This window comes from Panthera leo, chromosome A3 (genome assembly GCF_018350215.1).
Source record: "Panthera leo isolate Ple1 chromosome A3, P.leo_Ple1_pat1.1, whole genome shotgun sequence".
Taxonomy (NCBI): Eukaryota; Metazoa; Chordata; class Mammalia; order Carnivora; family Felidae; genus Panthera; species Panthera leo.
In genome coordinates this window covers 57,534,922-57,552,284 of record NC_056681.1, presented here as the reverse complement: position 1 = coordinate 57,552,284, position 17,363 = coordinate 57,534,922, and the positions used below count along the sequence as shown (strand labels likewise).

General features: G+C 43.3%; 1 protein-coding gene across 1 annotated transcript in view; it reads left to right on the top strand.

Annotated features, from left to right (window-relative positions):
• The first annotated feature begins 4,026 nt into the window (after positions 1–4,026).
• SLC9A4 (solute carrier family 9 member A4) overlaps positions 4,027–17,363 on the top strand; it is a 66,545-nt gene continuing 53,208 nt past the window's right edge. Inside the window, exons 1-2 of the mRNA XM_042930201.1 lie at positions 4,027–4,282; positions 9,228–9,691. Coding sequence (XP_042786135.1) covers positions 4,027–4,282; positions 9,228–9,691 — 720 coding nt within the window. The remainder of the gene's footprint in view (positions 4,283–9,227; positions 9,692–17,363) is intronic.

Genomic DNA, 17,363 nt, shown 5'->3' with positions numbered 1-17,363 from the left:
TACTGATTCTGCCCCCTCCCCTAACTCCAGGTGTTACTGTGGTTTGGTTTTCTGTTTGTTTAGCGACTTGGCTGGACTATTTCAATAAAGTCTATTTCCCTATGCAGACTTTAACATCGCCCTTGAGTCTATACGGTCTTGGGCGTACTCATAATCCCCCTGACCTCTTCCTCTCTCACCCAGGATGACAGTGGCTTGAAGAGGGTCCTCTTTGACTCTTTTGCTGATCTCCCTGTTCAGCTTTCACCTGGTCTGCTGTCTCTATTAACATTGCACCTAGCTGCTAGCCTCCTGTAATTGCAAGTGAGTTCAACATTGTGTTCAACATGGCTTAACTAGCTCCACAGTGGGATCCAATTAAAGTCAGGTCCCTTTGTAGGATCATCTTTGAAGCCAGTCTTCGACACTTCTTTGACCTCGTGATGACCTTTGACCCCATGATGAGCCTTCTGATCTGTTTCCCTCCAGAGTTCTTCTCTTATCTTTTAAGTGGTCTACTTTTCACATGTTGATATCATGGAGCTCCCAGCTCTTCTTACTCGTGCTATCTACATCTCCATTGTTGTTGACTGTGCCCTTAGGCTTGAACTTCCCTACGTTCTGTTCCAAGTAGTCAGTTCCCTTAGCGATTCTTAGGGAGTTCTTTGTTACTATGGCCTGCCTCCCCCCTTAATAGAAACTCAGCTCCAATACTCTGGGAAGGGACACGGGGACAGCACTCTGCTTCTCTTCGAGTGACACTTCTGCTTTATGAAGGAGGTGCTGGACAGGGACAGTAGCTCTTAGTCTTCTTGGCTTGTCTTCCCTGGTGTGGAAAACTCAGCCCTCTGAGTAAGCAAGGGCGAGAGTGACTGGCGGCCAGTACTCGTGGCCTGCCTCACTTGTGGTAGAATTTCAAGCTTGTAAGTGAGTGGACCTGTACAGAAAAAGGGATCTCTCAGGCACGCTTGCCTGCAACACAGCTTGTGCAACACAAGATGTGGGGCGTTGGGGTGGAGGTTGGAGACTGATGACAAATACCGACAGCCTGACTTTCTGAGTAGAAATTGTAGCCCTAGACTGGGAGCTGGGGTTAGAGGGAGTCCCATCCTCTTGGCTGTGCCCACGCAGAGTAGAGTTTTCTTGACACTCGGCTGGGAAACGGGGGCCGGAACCAGGTCATGCCACAGACTCTCCCAGGTTTTACCAATATTTAGAAGGTTGTCTTTAATTTCTGTATGCCCACAGACCATTTCCACAGACTGAATGGTTGTTCTTTTTTTTTTCTCATGTCTATTTCTTTATTTTGAGAGAGAGAGAGAGAGTGCGTGCACACACACGAGCAGGAGAGGGGCAGAGAGAGAGAGGGAGAGAGAGAATCCCAAGCAGGATCCACGCTGTCAGTACAGAGTTGGATGTGGGGCTTGATCTCCCAACCTGTGAGATCTGACCTGAGCTGAAATCAAGAATTGGATGCATAGCTTATTGCTGCATAGCCTATTGCTGCCCAGGCACCCCCGAATGGCTGTTATTTTTATTTTCACTGGTTGTTCCCAGTTATGGTTGTCTCCCTGCCACTAGGGAGAGGGTCTGGAGAGTCCCCCACACTGCCATTCTGGAAACGTTTCTCTCTTGTTTCCCTCTTCCTCGCACTTTTGCTGCCTTTGGTTTGCACCACTCACGCAAGCTTTGTCTCACACTGTTTTCTAGAGAACCGGGATGAAGAGGGCGTTTTAGAAAGAATATCCAGGGCGCTGTGTGAAAGCGCTGTTGAACAGGTGGAAGTGGTACCAAGGATTGACAAGGCAGACAGCAAACCTTGACCTGGAAGGCAAAGTGGTCAGCTGCTCTAGAACTCAAGATTTCACCTCACTGTTCCCTACATTGGCCTTACTTCTCTGACATTACTTGCACTCTCCACTACTATGTAAGGCTAAACAGGTGCTAATACATTCACAAAGACTTGAAAGGAAAAGCAGGAAAAAACACCTCATACGGACAGCATCTTCATGTATTATTTTTATTTTTTAAATTATTTATTTATTTATTGTGAGACAGAGAGACAGCAAGTAGGGGAGGGACAGGCAGAGAGAGAGAGAGAGAGAGAGAGAGAGAGAGTCGAACTCAAAAACTGTAAGATCATGATCTGAGCCCAAACCAAGAGTTGGACACTTAACCGGCTGAGCCACCCGGGTGCCCTGTGCATCTTCATCTTATAGATGAAAAAAAACCTGAGGCTCAAATAGGTACAGTGACTTTCCTAGAGTGAAGCAGGTAATTAATGCCCAGGAACAGAGGTGTTCTGAGTCTTAGTTTCGGTCTTGGCAGGGAGCACCATGGGAAACCCTCTCCCATTTCTTTTTTAGAAAACAAAAGTAAAAGTGTGAATAAGAAGATAAGGTGTCTATTCCAAGGAAGTTTTTCATTACAAGGCTATGCATATCATCTTTTCTGAAAAAAAAAATATTGACCCAATATGGTGACCTGCTTGTGGTCAACATGATGGTCTCAGTTTAGTGACTAAATCTGATCTCTTTTAGAGCCAAACTGCAAAGGAAAGAGAAAAAAAAATACACATGTGCGTTCTTGAGATGTTGTATCTAGATGCCAGCCTTCCTCAACATGTCCTATCTCCGTTTTCCAGTGATCTTTGCTGAGTATGGGGAGGGGGATGGGAGTCATCGACACTCACTAACATGAACCAAATATATATATAACTCATCCTGCAGTTTGATACAGAAGAGGCGTTGAGACTGTTTATGAACAATAATTCTCATTTTCTATTGAATGCTATTCCTCATTGCAACAGAGTTCTTATTTCCATATAGAATAAGAAATGTGGTTAAAAGTAATAAAAACCAACAATTATTAAGTGCCAGATACTTTGCTTGTTCTCTCTTATTTAATGCTTCTAGGCAATCAATGAGTTAGATGTTTTTGTCCTCCTCATTTTCAGATAAGGATGCTTTGAGAGGTAACAAATTAGGTTAATGTCAAACAGTCTGTTGTATTGCTTTTTTTTGAACCAGGGGGCCATTAAAAAAAAAAATCCTTTAAAATGAAAAATTTGGATGTGCCATGGAGTTTTTTAAAACTAGGTTTTAGATGTGTTTCATGAAACTTGTTCTTCTGTTCATTTTTTTTTTTTCTGCATACAATTCATGGAAAGCTGGAACTTCTGTCTTTCTTTGGATTACTACTCATGCGTTCAGTAATGTGTATGCTGCCTTCTCCTCTTCCTCGTTCCTAATTTATAGAGACCATACGACTCCAGGACAATCCAGGCTGACGTCTATGGTCTGGCATAATTATTAATAGCTCTTCCTTATTCTCAGAAATGCCCTGGTGTGGATGACAATTTCACCACCACCTTTAAACATTTCATCATTAAACACGCCGAGGTGTCATATTGAGGCTGCCCACTAGGTGTCAGTAGTGTAACCCCCGGAAAACACTCAAGGAAAGCATTTCATTACAAAAGTCATATCAGAGCAAATAATTAAGTGTAGTGCAGGAGCTACCTGCAGCCTGTCCATTCAAAACAAGTGAGAGAGCTCGGGGAGGAGAGCGGGATCAGGTGCAGGACAGACAGGTAGATCCTTACTAGGATCTGGTGGAGAGGGAAGGACTCCTTTCTTAGCCAAAGGACTCCAGTGATATCTGGAATGGACACCCTGGTGTCTTTTTTTAATTTTCACTCACAAGATGAAGCCAGTGTGCCAGTGACGTGAAGAAACAGCTTTGAATGAAGACATGTTTTTCCCCTTCCTAAGCTGCTCTTCAGATCATGATCGGACGAAGGTCACATAGGCGACCTGGGCTTTAAGGAGTCTACCGAATGACTGACGCACTTGAGCCAGAAGCTATCTGAACACGAATCCTTTAAAGGACTCAGAACTCAATGACATGCTCGGACTCTTCTTGGAATGACTCACGGACTGTACGTATATTACCCTTGACCCAGGTGGATGCCCCTGCTCTCTAGAAACCCTCCTCACTGCAGATGTGTGGCACACCATGACATACAGGGTCGGGGAAGCCCACAGCATGGGTTTTCAAGTGTTTGTGCCTTTCATTCCCTGGAGCTGGTTGCTATTGCTGGTGGCCCTCAAGTGTCCTGAAGCATCTTCTGATTTGAACGAATCCACAAATTCCACTGCCCAGCGTGAACCTAACGTTCGGTTTGCTGCTGCAGGCTCAGAGCCAGATGAGAAGATATCTGTTTTTGCACTGGATTATGACTATGTGCAAATTCCTTATGAGGTCACCCTCTGGATACTTCTAGCATCCCTTGCAAAAATAGGTAAGTCCCCGCACACCTGGCTGTGAGAGTTGTTCTCCCCATGAGATAATGTATGTGAAAATGCCTTGCCCCTGGTGAACTCGTGGATTTTAACTGTTACTGCTATTGCATCAAAAAAATCTGTTCCTTCGAGTCAAGGGGAAGCCATAACTGCTTTGTGTAAAGCCATTTAATCCTTCGGGACTGTGCTTTGAAATATGAGCATACTTCTGGGTTCCGGGTTGTTTTGATTTCTTCTTGTTTCAGGATGACAACCATGTGACTATTTGGCACATGAAAATCTCAAGTTCTGTGCATTAAAAAATAGAGCAAGGCCTGTAGGTCTCGGAATGATGCTCCTTAGAAATTTTAGGAGCACATAATGATTCTTCTGTGAAATACTCTTCCTTCATTCTTGGCCGTGTAACTGTGGGCTTCATAAATGACTCCCATTGTTTATTCTTTGAAAGCGTGACATGCGCTCCTTACAGATTGACGGAAAGCAAGGAGCAAGACAACCACACTCAGTGGTGGGATATGGGGGCATAGAAGATGACATGTCAGTAAGATATAAGTTTATGCCTGAGCCAAATGGAGCCGGTGGGGCACCTCTGGTTTCCTTTGTGAAATAAAGGAATTCGAATTCATGGATTAATTTCTAATCAGGGTCATCTGTGTCAAAAACCAAAGTGATCTTTTACACTCTGTGACCATTTAATCCTTAACTCCACCCCCTTGTCTCCTTAATACCAGCTTATTCCAAAGTGGAAAACTGATGCAGTTATCTCACTTATTAAGCATAACATCTCCTTTGCCTCAGTTACGAACTTTATTATTTGGGTAGATACATTGTCCTACTGGGATAGAATCCACGAAACATTTTGATGCTTATTTACCCTTTTCTTCTAGCATGGGTATGAAATATGGGTTGAACCACCGGATCTGGCAGTTAACTCCTTGGGATCAGGACTGTGGGTTCCATCTATTCATCTAACTTCCTCCCTGGGGATGACGGGGGTACTGGTGTATTCACTCGATGCTCCTTCACAACTGCTTATCATTATGAGCTAGTAAAGTCTGAAGAGTGAATGGAAATTGCTAGTGTGAAGAACTCTTGTGTGATTTGTCAAATCATTAACTTACACAAAGGGTCTCATGTTATTTCTAAAAAGTGCTCAAGTAAAACCAGCTTTCTAACAGGGTAACATTCTCAGTTCAGAGCTAGGGTTCTACTGCCTTTCATGCAACCACATGGGGGCTGAGATCATTCAAAGTGACCTTATGTGGATCTTGAGTTTTCCTTTGTGAACAATGCTGTAGATTCTGCCCCACCCCCTCCCCCCAACTCCTTTCCTCTTCACAGTAATGGGTGAAGTAGGTCTGGGAATCAAGGAATGACAGCTGACACTGACGAGCTAGTCACCTTGACTTTTTAGGTCTCTGTGTGCCCAGCTGTGAGATTATTTCTAAGACCTCTTTGGGTGCAAATAAGGATTTTCTAGTGGCAAAGAGGTTTACATTCTCTAGACAGGGCAATGCAGAAAGGATATATTTGACCTTGGTTTTATGTTGTCATAAAACGTAGATTTTTTTTTAGAGTATCTCATGTGTCCACACTCACTATGCCTAGAAGTTCAGAGGATGGTAAGACAGTATTGTTCACAGGACTACTGGCTTAAATGATCTTGATTTTCATGTTGATGGAATGCAACATACTTTAGAAAAAAAATAACTTCAGTAGGTTATCAGTTGGATCATGCTTATTCAAGTTCAATGTCAAACTTGTTAGTCTTTAAGGATTCAGACTACTTCTATACTGTACAAGAAAAAAAGGTCACATTTACTGATTTTTATTTCTTACATGTCAAGTACTGGACTCGTAGTTTTATATATGGTGGCTCATGTGTCTGGGGCAAAAAAATATGACATAGAACTATAACATGCAAGAAATCTATGTAGATTTTCTTAGATTCTATATTATAAAACTAGAATCAAAATATAATTGATAATCATTATATTTATCATTTATTCTTTCATTCAGTCATTCTATCAAGACACATTTATTAAATGCCCATACCATATGTGGAAATGACCATGGTCCCTGGCCTCAAGGGTCTAGTTGAATGGGGAAAACAGATGAATTTAGCACTGCCTGATAGGCACTCTGACAGAAGAATATCACAACTCTCCCCCAGTCTTTTTTAAAACATCCAACTATGTGTGTTATAGAACAAAATTATAGAACAAAGATAATACAGAATCACCTCAGACTTTTTGTTTGTCTTTTATTTTAGATCCACCTCTTGGAACACTATAGAAGGGTGTTCCTTGAGTCATTGGGCAGAATGGAATTGTAGCGCCATCTTTGACTTTCAGGCAGGACTTTGTTATTTGTGGCCATTTAAATTTAGGGCCCTGGAACTGTAAACTCTCTCAAAGTGACTGACTCTATTGTCCATCATGAAAGGGAGGAGAGTTGTACTGTGTGAAATGCACATGATGGTTCTCTTTACAATGCCTTACTTTACAGTGCATGGCACCTCTTCCTACTACCACTGCGTAGGTGTAGCTTAAGGCAGTTGCATGTGGGATCCATTTCAGGAAACTCAATTCCTGGAAGCAAGACCAAACTGGGAAGACACGGGGACTGAGAAAATCACACTATAGACTCTTCCACCTCTTTTACATATTAAAAAGTTCAGTGTAGTTAAAATAAGCACTAACTGAAGAAGATGAAGAAGAGGAAGGAGAATAAGGGAGAGGAAGAGAGGTAAGAGGAGAAGGAGGAGAAGGAGGACAAGAAGAAGGAGGAAGGAGGGGGAGGGGAGAGGAAGAAGAGAAGAAGGAGGAAGAGGAAAAAGACAAGGAGAAGAAGAATAGAGGGAGGAGGAGGGTGGGAAGGAGGAAGAGAAAGTTATCATTAGGAAATGGAGAGAGCAGGACTCTCAAACTCTTGAAGGAGGCCTTAAAGCCTACTTCAAGCCACTGGCTTGAAGCCAGTGGATAGGCTTGTGGTTTTGGATTGTCCCTTGATACTAATTACATTCTATCATAATAACCTGCCTGCTGATAATAAATGAAATTCAAAGCTGTGATCAAGGAAACCCACATGCTCTTTGGATGGCTGGACTTAAAATTCCTAAGGAGACATTCAATGGCTCTCTGTGGCCTATGGGAGAAATATTCACTCTTTAGCCTTAAACTCAAGACCCCCTATTATATGGCTCAAAATCATCTTCCAACTCTTCTTCCAATATTCATCCAATTCATAATTTCCTCCAGCCAGGTGACCTCCTCGATAAATGTTAGACCTATCTGACTGGGCCATTCCCACCTCTTTTCCTTTTCCACTGGAATTCTCCCCACCTAAAATCTCTCCCATTCTTTTGTCCAACTATGTAACTCCTTGTCATACTTCAACAGCCTGTTCAACTTCTGCTTCCCATATAAAAGCTTCTTTGGTGAACATTTAACCTGATCAATCATTCATTTACACGCTTATGGATTCTTTCAGCAAATAGACCAGCTGCTGTGGGCAAGACACCTTGCTAAGCATGTTGGGGAGATATAGAAATGTATGTCATTCTGTCTGAGTTGGAAGAGTCTGGAGGTGAGCAGGGGAGATAAGTCATGCACAAAAAATGATAGAGAACATTGTTGTTAGATACTGATAAAATAATACAGTAATTCAGAGGAAGACATATGATTTCCTTGGGAAGTGGTTGGGAAAGGTTTGAAGACTGAGATGGACCTAAACAGGTTGAAGAAAAGACAACCCAAGCAGCATTAATGGTAAACGAAAACTAGAAAGGTGTACCGCAGGGAAAAGATGTGTAGTTGGCTGTGATGTAGGATGGATATATAAGGATAGTGTTGGGTGGGAGGGATATTGATTTGGAGAGAACCCCAGAGTGACCTGCTGTGCTCTGATCTCTTCTTATATTTGTGGAAATAGTCAATGTACACTTCGCTGTATACTTATGCATTGCCTTGCTTTTGTCTTCTTATTTGTTAATGTCTTATTTCTGAAATTCCACCAACAGCTGGAATTGTAATAAACATGTTTGGTTCTCCACTTTATACACAGTGCTTCCCAGTGGGTTGGTCTTGGCCCAAGGATGCTTCCCAAATGCCCTCAGTTTAAAAATCTGTGAGTTGCTTTATGTGCCTTCAGAGACTTAGGTGCGGACTGAGATGATCAGATACATGTGGTTTGGAAAAGTCATCTGGCAGCAGGAAATAGAGTGGACTGGGGAATTGAGGGTGAGATAGGAGAAGAAGCTAATGCAGTAGTCAGGATGGGAAATGAGGAGCCTTCAAAAAAAAGCAGTGGTTGTACAAATGGGGAGGAAGAGCTGGTCTTTAGGGGCATGGCTGAGAGACATAGCTGATGAAATAGGGAGCTGGTTGTAGGAGGGGCAAAGTTGACAGGGCTTCAGGGATTGTGACTTGATTTCCTACTTAAGTGGCTGACCGGCTGGCAGGGTCATAGGTTAAATAAGGAAAATAAAATAAAGGACTGAATTTTTGTTTATTGGTTTGGGGAAGGGAGGCTCGGAAGAAGCTGATGTTTAGGTGACTGTGATTGACTGCCTGAGCCCTGAAGGTGGGTTTTGCAGGAATGCAAAGGAACTCCACTCTCTTCTCTCCTCTTCCCCCACTGCCCTCCCGGATCCTGTAAGGTGGGGAAGCAGGGAGGGGCAGGAGAGGGGACGACTGGCTGAGGACCACTCTGGGACCTGCTCCGGGCCTGGCATGTTAAGTACTGGATCTTGTTTAAAGCCCCCACAACACTTCCAGTCCCTGCTATGCATGGGGACCTGAGGCTCAGGGATGCGCTCCAGCCTACCCAAGGTCCCCTCTGCTTGGTTTTAGATGGCCTCTTGTATACCAGTCTCCTGGTAGCTTAGTGGCCAGAGCCATCTCATTTGCAAACAACTAAATGTGGTTCTCTGCTTTTCCCTAGGCTTCCATCTTTACCACAGACTGCCAGGCCTTATGCCAGAAAGCTGCCTCCTCATCATCGTTGGGGCTCTGGTGGGCGCCATCATCTTTGGCACTGACCATAAATCTCCTCCTGTCATGGATTCAAGCATCTACTTCCTGTATCTCCTTCCACCCATTGTCCTGGAGGGTGGTTACTTCATGCCCACCCGGCCCTTCTTTGAGAACATTGGCTCCATTTTGTGGTGGGCAGGCCTGGGGGCCCTGATCAATGCTTTTGGCATTGGCCTCTCCCTCTACCTCATCTGCCAGATCAAAGCCTTTGGCCTCAGTGATGTCAACCTGCTTCAGAACCTGCTGTTTGGTAGCCTGATCTCGGCTGTGGACCCTGTGGCCGTGCTGGCTGTGTTCGAGGAGGCACGTGTGAACGAGCCGCTCTACATGATGATCTTCGGGGAGGCCCTTCTCAATGACGGCATTAGTGTGGTGAGATGTCAAAGCATGTCCCCGGGGAGATGAGGAGTCAGGTGAAGCTGGAGACAGCAGTCCATCCTCTGGGCAAATGGAGAAGGCTGAGCATGGCTGCGTCAGGGCAGGACAGGAATAGGCTTTGGTCAATAGAGTGTAGCCAAGTTCTGGTGACTTCTCTTAGGATCTGCTACAAATAAATAATTGCTCACTAATGCTGCTTGTCACTCAGTAACCAAATAGCTTCTTTAAACAGAGGAAAAGGAGAGGACAGATAATTTTTTAGTTAAAATCAGGTTCCCAGAAGAAACCGTTGTCAAAGCCTCTTCTGGTCTTTTCACTAGGATAATCCGTACTTTACCATTTTTCTTTTCTCTCATTCACTGGACCTCATCCTCATTCCCTTCATATGCTTTTTGTTTGTTTTGTGTTTAACATGTTGCATGCAATAATGAATTTAAATAAAAGATGAGATAGGAAGGGAGTTGAAAAGGATTTGCAAAATTGTGTTAGCAGCCTTGATTGCATGACTCCTACAGAATATGTGAATGAGGCATTTTTGTGTAAGGACTCCTTCTGGGGAGAAGCTGAGAAAAACTTCACAGGCTGTCAACACAGGGCATTGAGGCCCAGAAGACGTCTTTGGTGCTGGAATATTCAGGCAAGTCAGCCCATTGTTTAGTTTCATTACGTTACCTCAAACATTTACCAGGTGTTAGACTGTGAAACTTTTTTTTAAATTGTTTATTTATTTTTGAGAGACAGAGCATGAGCAGGGGAGGGACAGAGAGAAGGGGAGACAGAATCTGAAGGAGGCTCCAGGCACCGAGCTGTCAGCACAGAACCCGACGCGGGGCTCAAACTCACAAACTGCGAGATAATGACCTGAGCCGAAGTTGGATGCTTAACCGACTGAGTCACCCAGGTTCCCCTAGACTGTGAAACTTTTATATATAGTTTGATTTGCTTTTCTTATCTTTTTTAAAAACTTATTTTTTTAAATTTTTTTTTAATTTTTTTTTTAACACTTATTTATTTTTGAGACAGAGAGAGTCAGAGCATGAACGGGGGAGGGTCAGAGAGAGAGGGAGACACAGAATCTGAAACAGGCTCCAGGCTCTGAGCTGTCAGTACAGAGCCTGACGCGGGGCTTGAACTCACGAACCACGAGATCATGACCTGAGCCGAAGTTGGACGGCCAACCAACTGAGCCACCCAAGCACCCCAAAACTTATTTTAGAGAGACTGTATGAGTGGGGGAGAGGAGCAGAGGGAGAGAATCTTAAGCAGGCTTTGCACTAATGGGGGGCTTGATGCCAGACCCTGAGATCATGTCCTGAGCAGATATCAAGAGTCGGAAGCTCAACTGACTGAGCCACCGAGGCTCCCCTAACTTTTCTTATCTTTAAATTTACATCACACCACATAAGTGATACAGGAATGCATTTTTATCGTAGAAGTTCCAAACAGTACAAAATTACACAGCATAAAAACACAAAAGCTTCCACTTTCCCCTCTCCTCACTCTCTAAGCAAGCCCTTTGATCAGTTTGGCATTTTCCTTCCCTGTCTTTTCTTTTTTTTAATGTTTATTTATTTATCTTGAGAGAGAAAGCACATGCGATGCAAGGTAGGGGAAGGGGCAGGAAGAGAAGGAGAGAGAGAATCCCAAGCAGTCTCCATGCTGTCAGAGCAGAACCCTATGCCGTGTCTCAGGAATGGTGAGATCGTGACCTGAGCCAAAATCAAGAGACAGATGCTTAACCGACTAAGTCACCCAGGCACCCTCCCTGTCTTTATTATATGCATATGTGAGCGCACGCGTGCATGTGTGTGTGTCTAGATAGATATTATTTTGCATAAACTGGGTGGGGTTATATTATATGCATTGCTTAAATATAACAATTCATTCTATATCATTTGTTATGGAGTATTTCCCAGATTATATTGATGGTAAGTTATTTAACCATTTCCTGATGATAGAAATTCAGGTTGTAACCAAATTTTCACTTTTGAAAACTACAACATTGTGATGAATATTATTGTTTCTGTGTGAGTATTTTTATAGGGTACATTCTTGGAAATGAAATTTCTGGGTTAAAAAGTGGGTACCTTAAAAAATTTAAAAGATGCTGCTCATCCAGTTGGTGAAGGAAGGATTCTTCCCCCAGGGATAAGGAGTGACACCCAACAATAAACAGATGACAACAGTTAGATACATACACTCATAGCCCAGGGGAGGAGGACATTGCACACCATGCAAGGCCACATGGGTGCTGCACTTGGGAACAGAGAGAACAATCAGGGATATGGGAGTAAGGCTTTGTGGTAACAAGAAGAGAGGTACCTCCTGGTTCCCCCAGGATGATGTGATTGGCTTGTTTCAAATCATTCCACAGGCTGTCAGGAGACTGACGCCTGATACTCAGGAATGAGCAAGTATAGGGCCTGGTCCCATTGATAGGAAGGGCTATTTGGCCAGTGAGCGGTCAGGCTGAGGAGCAGAACTTGGAGTTATGCCACTCAGGACCCTCCCCGTTTTACCAAATGTCAAGGTAGTACACAATATTGGACCTTAATTTTAGTTGTTATACCATAGCTGCTAGAATTTTCCAGAAACCCTACATGGTCTTACATTTCCATAGACAGTACGTTAAATGCATGTTTTCTTTTATCGATGTCTATAAGAGTTATTTCTTCTTAATGTTTTCCAATTGAATGAGCACAAAAGGGTTAATCTTGTTTGTTTTAATTTGTATGATGATATGAAGCATCTTTGCAACGATCTTGGATCATTAGTGTTTCTCATTCTGTAAATTGGAAGTTCATATCCTCTTAGGGTGGCCAGACTTTAAAAACATGAAGGACGCTCAGTTAAACTGAAATTTCTTATAAACAATGAATTTTTGGGGGCACCTGGGTGGCTCAGTAGGTTAAGCATCCGACTTCAGCTCAGGTCATGATCTCGCGGTCCATGAGTTCGAGCCCTGCGTCTGGCTCTGTGCTTACAGCTCAGAGCCTGGAGCCTGTTTCAGGTTCTGCATCTCCCTCTCTCTCTGACCTTCCCCCATTCATGCTCTGTCTCTCCCTGTCCCAAAAATAAATAAACGTTAAAAAAAAAATTTTTTTTAAATAATGAATTTTTTATATGTCCCAGTTATTGTATGCAAGTATCATATCTCGTCCATTTTTCTTTGCTGTTTTTTAATTTTCAAGTAATTTGTAGAAACTCATTGAATTATCTAAATTTTAAAATTTTGAGTATTACATACAAATCAAATATTTTCCCTTATTGTGTCACTTAAATGTTTTTAGGGGCACCTGGGTGGCTCAGTGGGTTAAACATTCGACTTTAGCTCAGATCACGATCTGGTTTGTGGGTTCAAGCCCCACATTGGGCTATCTGCTGTCAGCATGGGGCCAGCTTCAGAACCTCTGTCCCCTCTGTCTCTGCCCCTCCTCCACTCATTCTTTCTCTCTCTCAAAATAAATAAAAAAATTTTTTTCTTAGATTATGGTATCTTTTATCCTATAAAAGTTATAAATTTTTATGAGCTCAAACCTAATGTACTCTTTTATTGACTGTGGGTTTCATATCTTGCTTTCAGAGATTATGCCCAACCAGAGATCATGCAAACATTGTTTTTTTTCCCTTTTACCGTTAGTTATTTAATTCATCAGGCACACAATATTTTATGGTGAGGACTTTATGCAAAAAATAGATAGTGCAGGTAGCAAAAGGCTCTTAAAATGTAACCCAAGATATCTAGGATGGATTCACCAAGTGAAGGAGAAAAAAACCATACATGAAGTCAGACATCAATTAACTTATTCATAATGAGAATCTCTAACTGTTCAACAAGATGCTAGACTCATCAGGGCTACACATTCTTTCCTTCTGGACAAGTTCCACAGGAAGCCAAGTTGTCTGAAACTGGGAGGAGAGATTGGGACTGCCCATGGAACTGCCAAGGGAATGACCTCCTGCCATGTGCTTCAGAATCACTTAGGTGGGACTGATGAATATTCAGATGTCCAAACCCCATCCCAGACTCTCTGGGAATGGACCCTGGGAATCTGTACTTTAACAGACACCTCAGGTGATTACCAACGTTTGAGAACTAATGGTTTCTCACCTTTAGGTTGAGAGCAGCTGATGTATCTTGACCTAAAACAATAATACGTTTAGAACATGGGTGGTTCTCTCCTCAGACTGGGCTGGATGAAGCTCTGAGATCACCTTTCGCCACCATTTGGTCTTTAGATATTTTCATACCTCTGGTTTTGTTATAATGAAGTTAGTGGCCCTATTCCACTCCTAGGTGGCCCCTCTGAACCGTGATGTGTTAATTTCACACTTCATCTCGTAAAGATAATCTGATTTCATTTAAATCTAAGTTATTTGGTATTACTTGCTTACTGTAACCCCCATCACTGGCCGAGCCACTGAGAGCGCTTATCTGTAATAACATCAAAGCCACCTCTTGACTGTCCATTCCAGGGTAATTCTTCAAACTTTCCTTCACAAATGACTTTCTAAATCCCACCTCTTGTAATTTTCACAGGACACCCTATTTCTAACATTGGACTCTGTTGCTTCTTTGGTGTTGCCTCTGAACTTGAGAATCTGACTTCACCCTGAAATTTCTCTAGAATTTATATCTAAAGCCAATCACAGCTCGGTTTCTGGTTGGGGTTTCTTGGCCAGCGACAGTTGTTTGATTTTCCCAAAGTTAAATTGTTTCCACTTGGACATTTTTTTTTAAATGATCATTTCAAAATAAAATTATAATTTTCAACCGACCAGAGTATCTGCTGAGGGCACTGTTGTGACCTCCAATGGGCGAAGCTGCTGTTGTGTTGGCTCCAGGGGGGTTGCCCACACGTCACTCCTGGGTCACTCTGTGGTCACCCAAAGCACAGTGAGTATTAAGTGTGTGCTCGGGCACTTCTGTGCCCCTACGTGAAACCAGAGAAGCTCCAGGGCCAGATTTAGAAAGCAGTTTGAAAGCAACTGGTATTTAATGCAGTCCAGTTGTATTTTGAGCTAAGGGCCTTGAACTCACCCTTTCATTGAGGAAGGGGCCTTCCTGAGGGCAGCAGTCACAAGCATGCTCTTTCAGCAGAAAGTCTGAGTCATCTGGAAAGCGATCTGTGATTTGCGGGTTACATAGGACAACTCTCCAGATCTTTATTCACTAAAGAATTGCTTTCTTACTAAAGAGGAGCTGTTCCAGAACTGTCGAAATACCAATGAATCTGATTCTCCAGGTCTCTTGCCCCATGTGTTTCTCCCTCTTGTTGAATATTTCACCAGAGCACACCCTTCGTGATAGGCAGAGGGAGCAGAGCCAAAACCCAAATAGCTCTAAAATGATAACTAGTATCCCCAGTTGAATCTCAGGGCCAAAGCCATAGCAGGAAGAGAGGTGCAGCTATTATATCCAGGCCCTGCATGGGGTCACTTTGACACTTACTATTTTATTAAATTGTTGCTTTTTACTATGAGGCATGAATTAACAAACACATTTCACGGATGAAGAAAACAAAGCAAAGGAAGTTAAAATAAATTGAACAAGGGCATGCTGCCAGGCCAAGGACAGTCTGGACATGGACACACAGGACTGTCTCATTCCAACCTTTTTCCTTTTATTCTTGCCTCTTGAGTTTTCTTGTTTCCTTCCTTCCTTCCTTCCTTCCTTCCTTTCTTTCTTTCTTCTTTCTTTCTTCTTTCTTTCTTTCTTTCTTCCTCTTTCTTTCTGATTTTGTTTTTAACTAATCTCTACAGCCAACATGGGGCTCGAACTCATGACACCAAGGTCAAGAGCTGCCTGCTCTACTGACTGGACTGAACCAGCCAGGCGCCCCAACCTTCTGAGTTTTCAACTTATGGAGCCAGAAGGGATAGGAGAGAATCCATGTGTTACCGATGAGTACTCTGGGTTCAGGTCCAGTTGGCCGTGAAGCCAGCATTCTTCCTCCTAAACAGAATTGCCTTATTTGGCTGAATCCAAGGTGTGGCTCCAGGAAAGATTCTGATTATCTCTGGGCCTCATTTCTGTAAAATCGGGATGATAATATTACTTAGCTCATAGGGTCACTGGAAAATTCATATTAAGCTTTTTGTATAGTGAGTGCCCTGTGAGTCCTGGCTGTTATTGTTATATCATATCAGCTCATGGACACGGCATAGTAGTTGGCTCCCTGTTCGTAGGTACCTGGTTTTAAACATGGCACTGCTTCATTTATTGTAGGCAGATGGTTCTTACTTCAAGCAGATTGTTCCTCCCTGGTTCTCCTGGGTCGATTTGCTGAATAAGCAACAAGGCGATATTGCCAAGGTTTCTTTTGTGTCCCATCTTTCCCCAACGGCCCCCTCCTCCAACTCATCTGAGAGGTCCAAAAAGCTAGTACAAGCCAGGCCTGAGACCTGAACCCAGGCAGATGGCCCCAGAGCACATCTGCTCCTGACTGCTACTCCATGCAGTCCCTCACCTCTCCCTCTCTCCCTCCAGCTTTCTTTCCCTCTGCCTTTCCTTTCCCTAGTGATATCTTCATTTGGCATCTTGCTGTGCTAGAGTCTGTCCTCTAGGACCACAGTGAATGAGAGAGTGGTAAAGGGGGGCAAATGAAAATGTCTGAGCCCAGACCTTGGGCCATTCACATTAATGGTGCTTTACATAATTTTCCTTATTAAAGCTTCATAACAGCCTAGTGTGGAGGGGGGTTGTTGTCCCCATTGATGAGATTTTGGAGAGGTGGGGTTGTTCGGAGCTGACGGCCTAGAAATAAATCTTGAAGACATCTTTGGTACAAAAAGGTGATTTTATTAAAGTACGGGGACAGTACCTGTGGGCAGAAAGAGCTGAACTGGGGTTGTGAAGAATGACTGGTTATATATTACAGGGGTGGGGGAGGTAAAGTCAAAAGGGAAGTTTCCAAAGAGGTTTTCATATGCTAAAGAAGACTCACAGGATACTGGAGGTCTAGCTTTTGTCGAGCTAAGGTTGTTTTTCCTTCTAGCAAAGCATTAACATTAAGACAGTAGGGAGTTCTTGGACTTTAGGCTATTGATAAGAATGCATTTTTCTTGTAATATTACCAAGGTATTTACAAACTGATGGAGACTCTCAGCTTAGCCATTTGTTTTTTGTCTTTTCCTTCGTTCTTGGGCAACCAGGAGTGCCTGAGGAATGTCACACATATCCCACCTGAGGAGGCCGGGGTGGGGGGGGGGGGCGGCGGGGAGGGATAGCTTGTACTTTGCTCTCAGCTTACCTTATGCTTCCTCATCACTCATGGTGTGAAAGGACTGTATGTAGTGTTTAAAAGCAGGGGCGCCTGGGTGGCTCAGTTGGTTGAGCGTCCGACTTTGGTTCAGGTCACGATCTTGCGGTCCATGAGTTCGAGCCCCGCATCGGGCTCTGGGCTGATGGCTTGGAGCCTGCTTCTGATTCTGTGTCTCCCTCTCTCTCTGCCCCTCCCCCGTTCAAGCTCTGTCTCAAAAATAAATAAACATTAAACAAAAAATTTAAATAAAAGCAGAGATAGCCACACCCCAGACCCAGACATCTGGGTTCACATCTCCTACTGACTCTTCTTGCTCCTTTGAGACTTGTAGGTGAATTATCAGATCTCCACATGCTTAATGTTCTTCATTGTCATTTTTATTACAAAGATACAGATTGTCT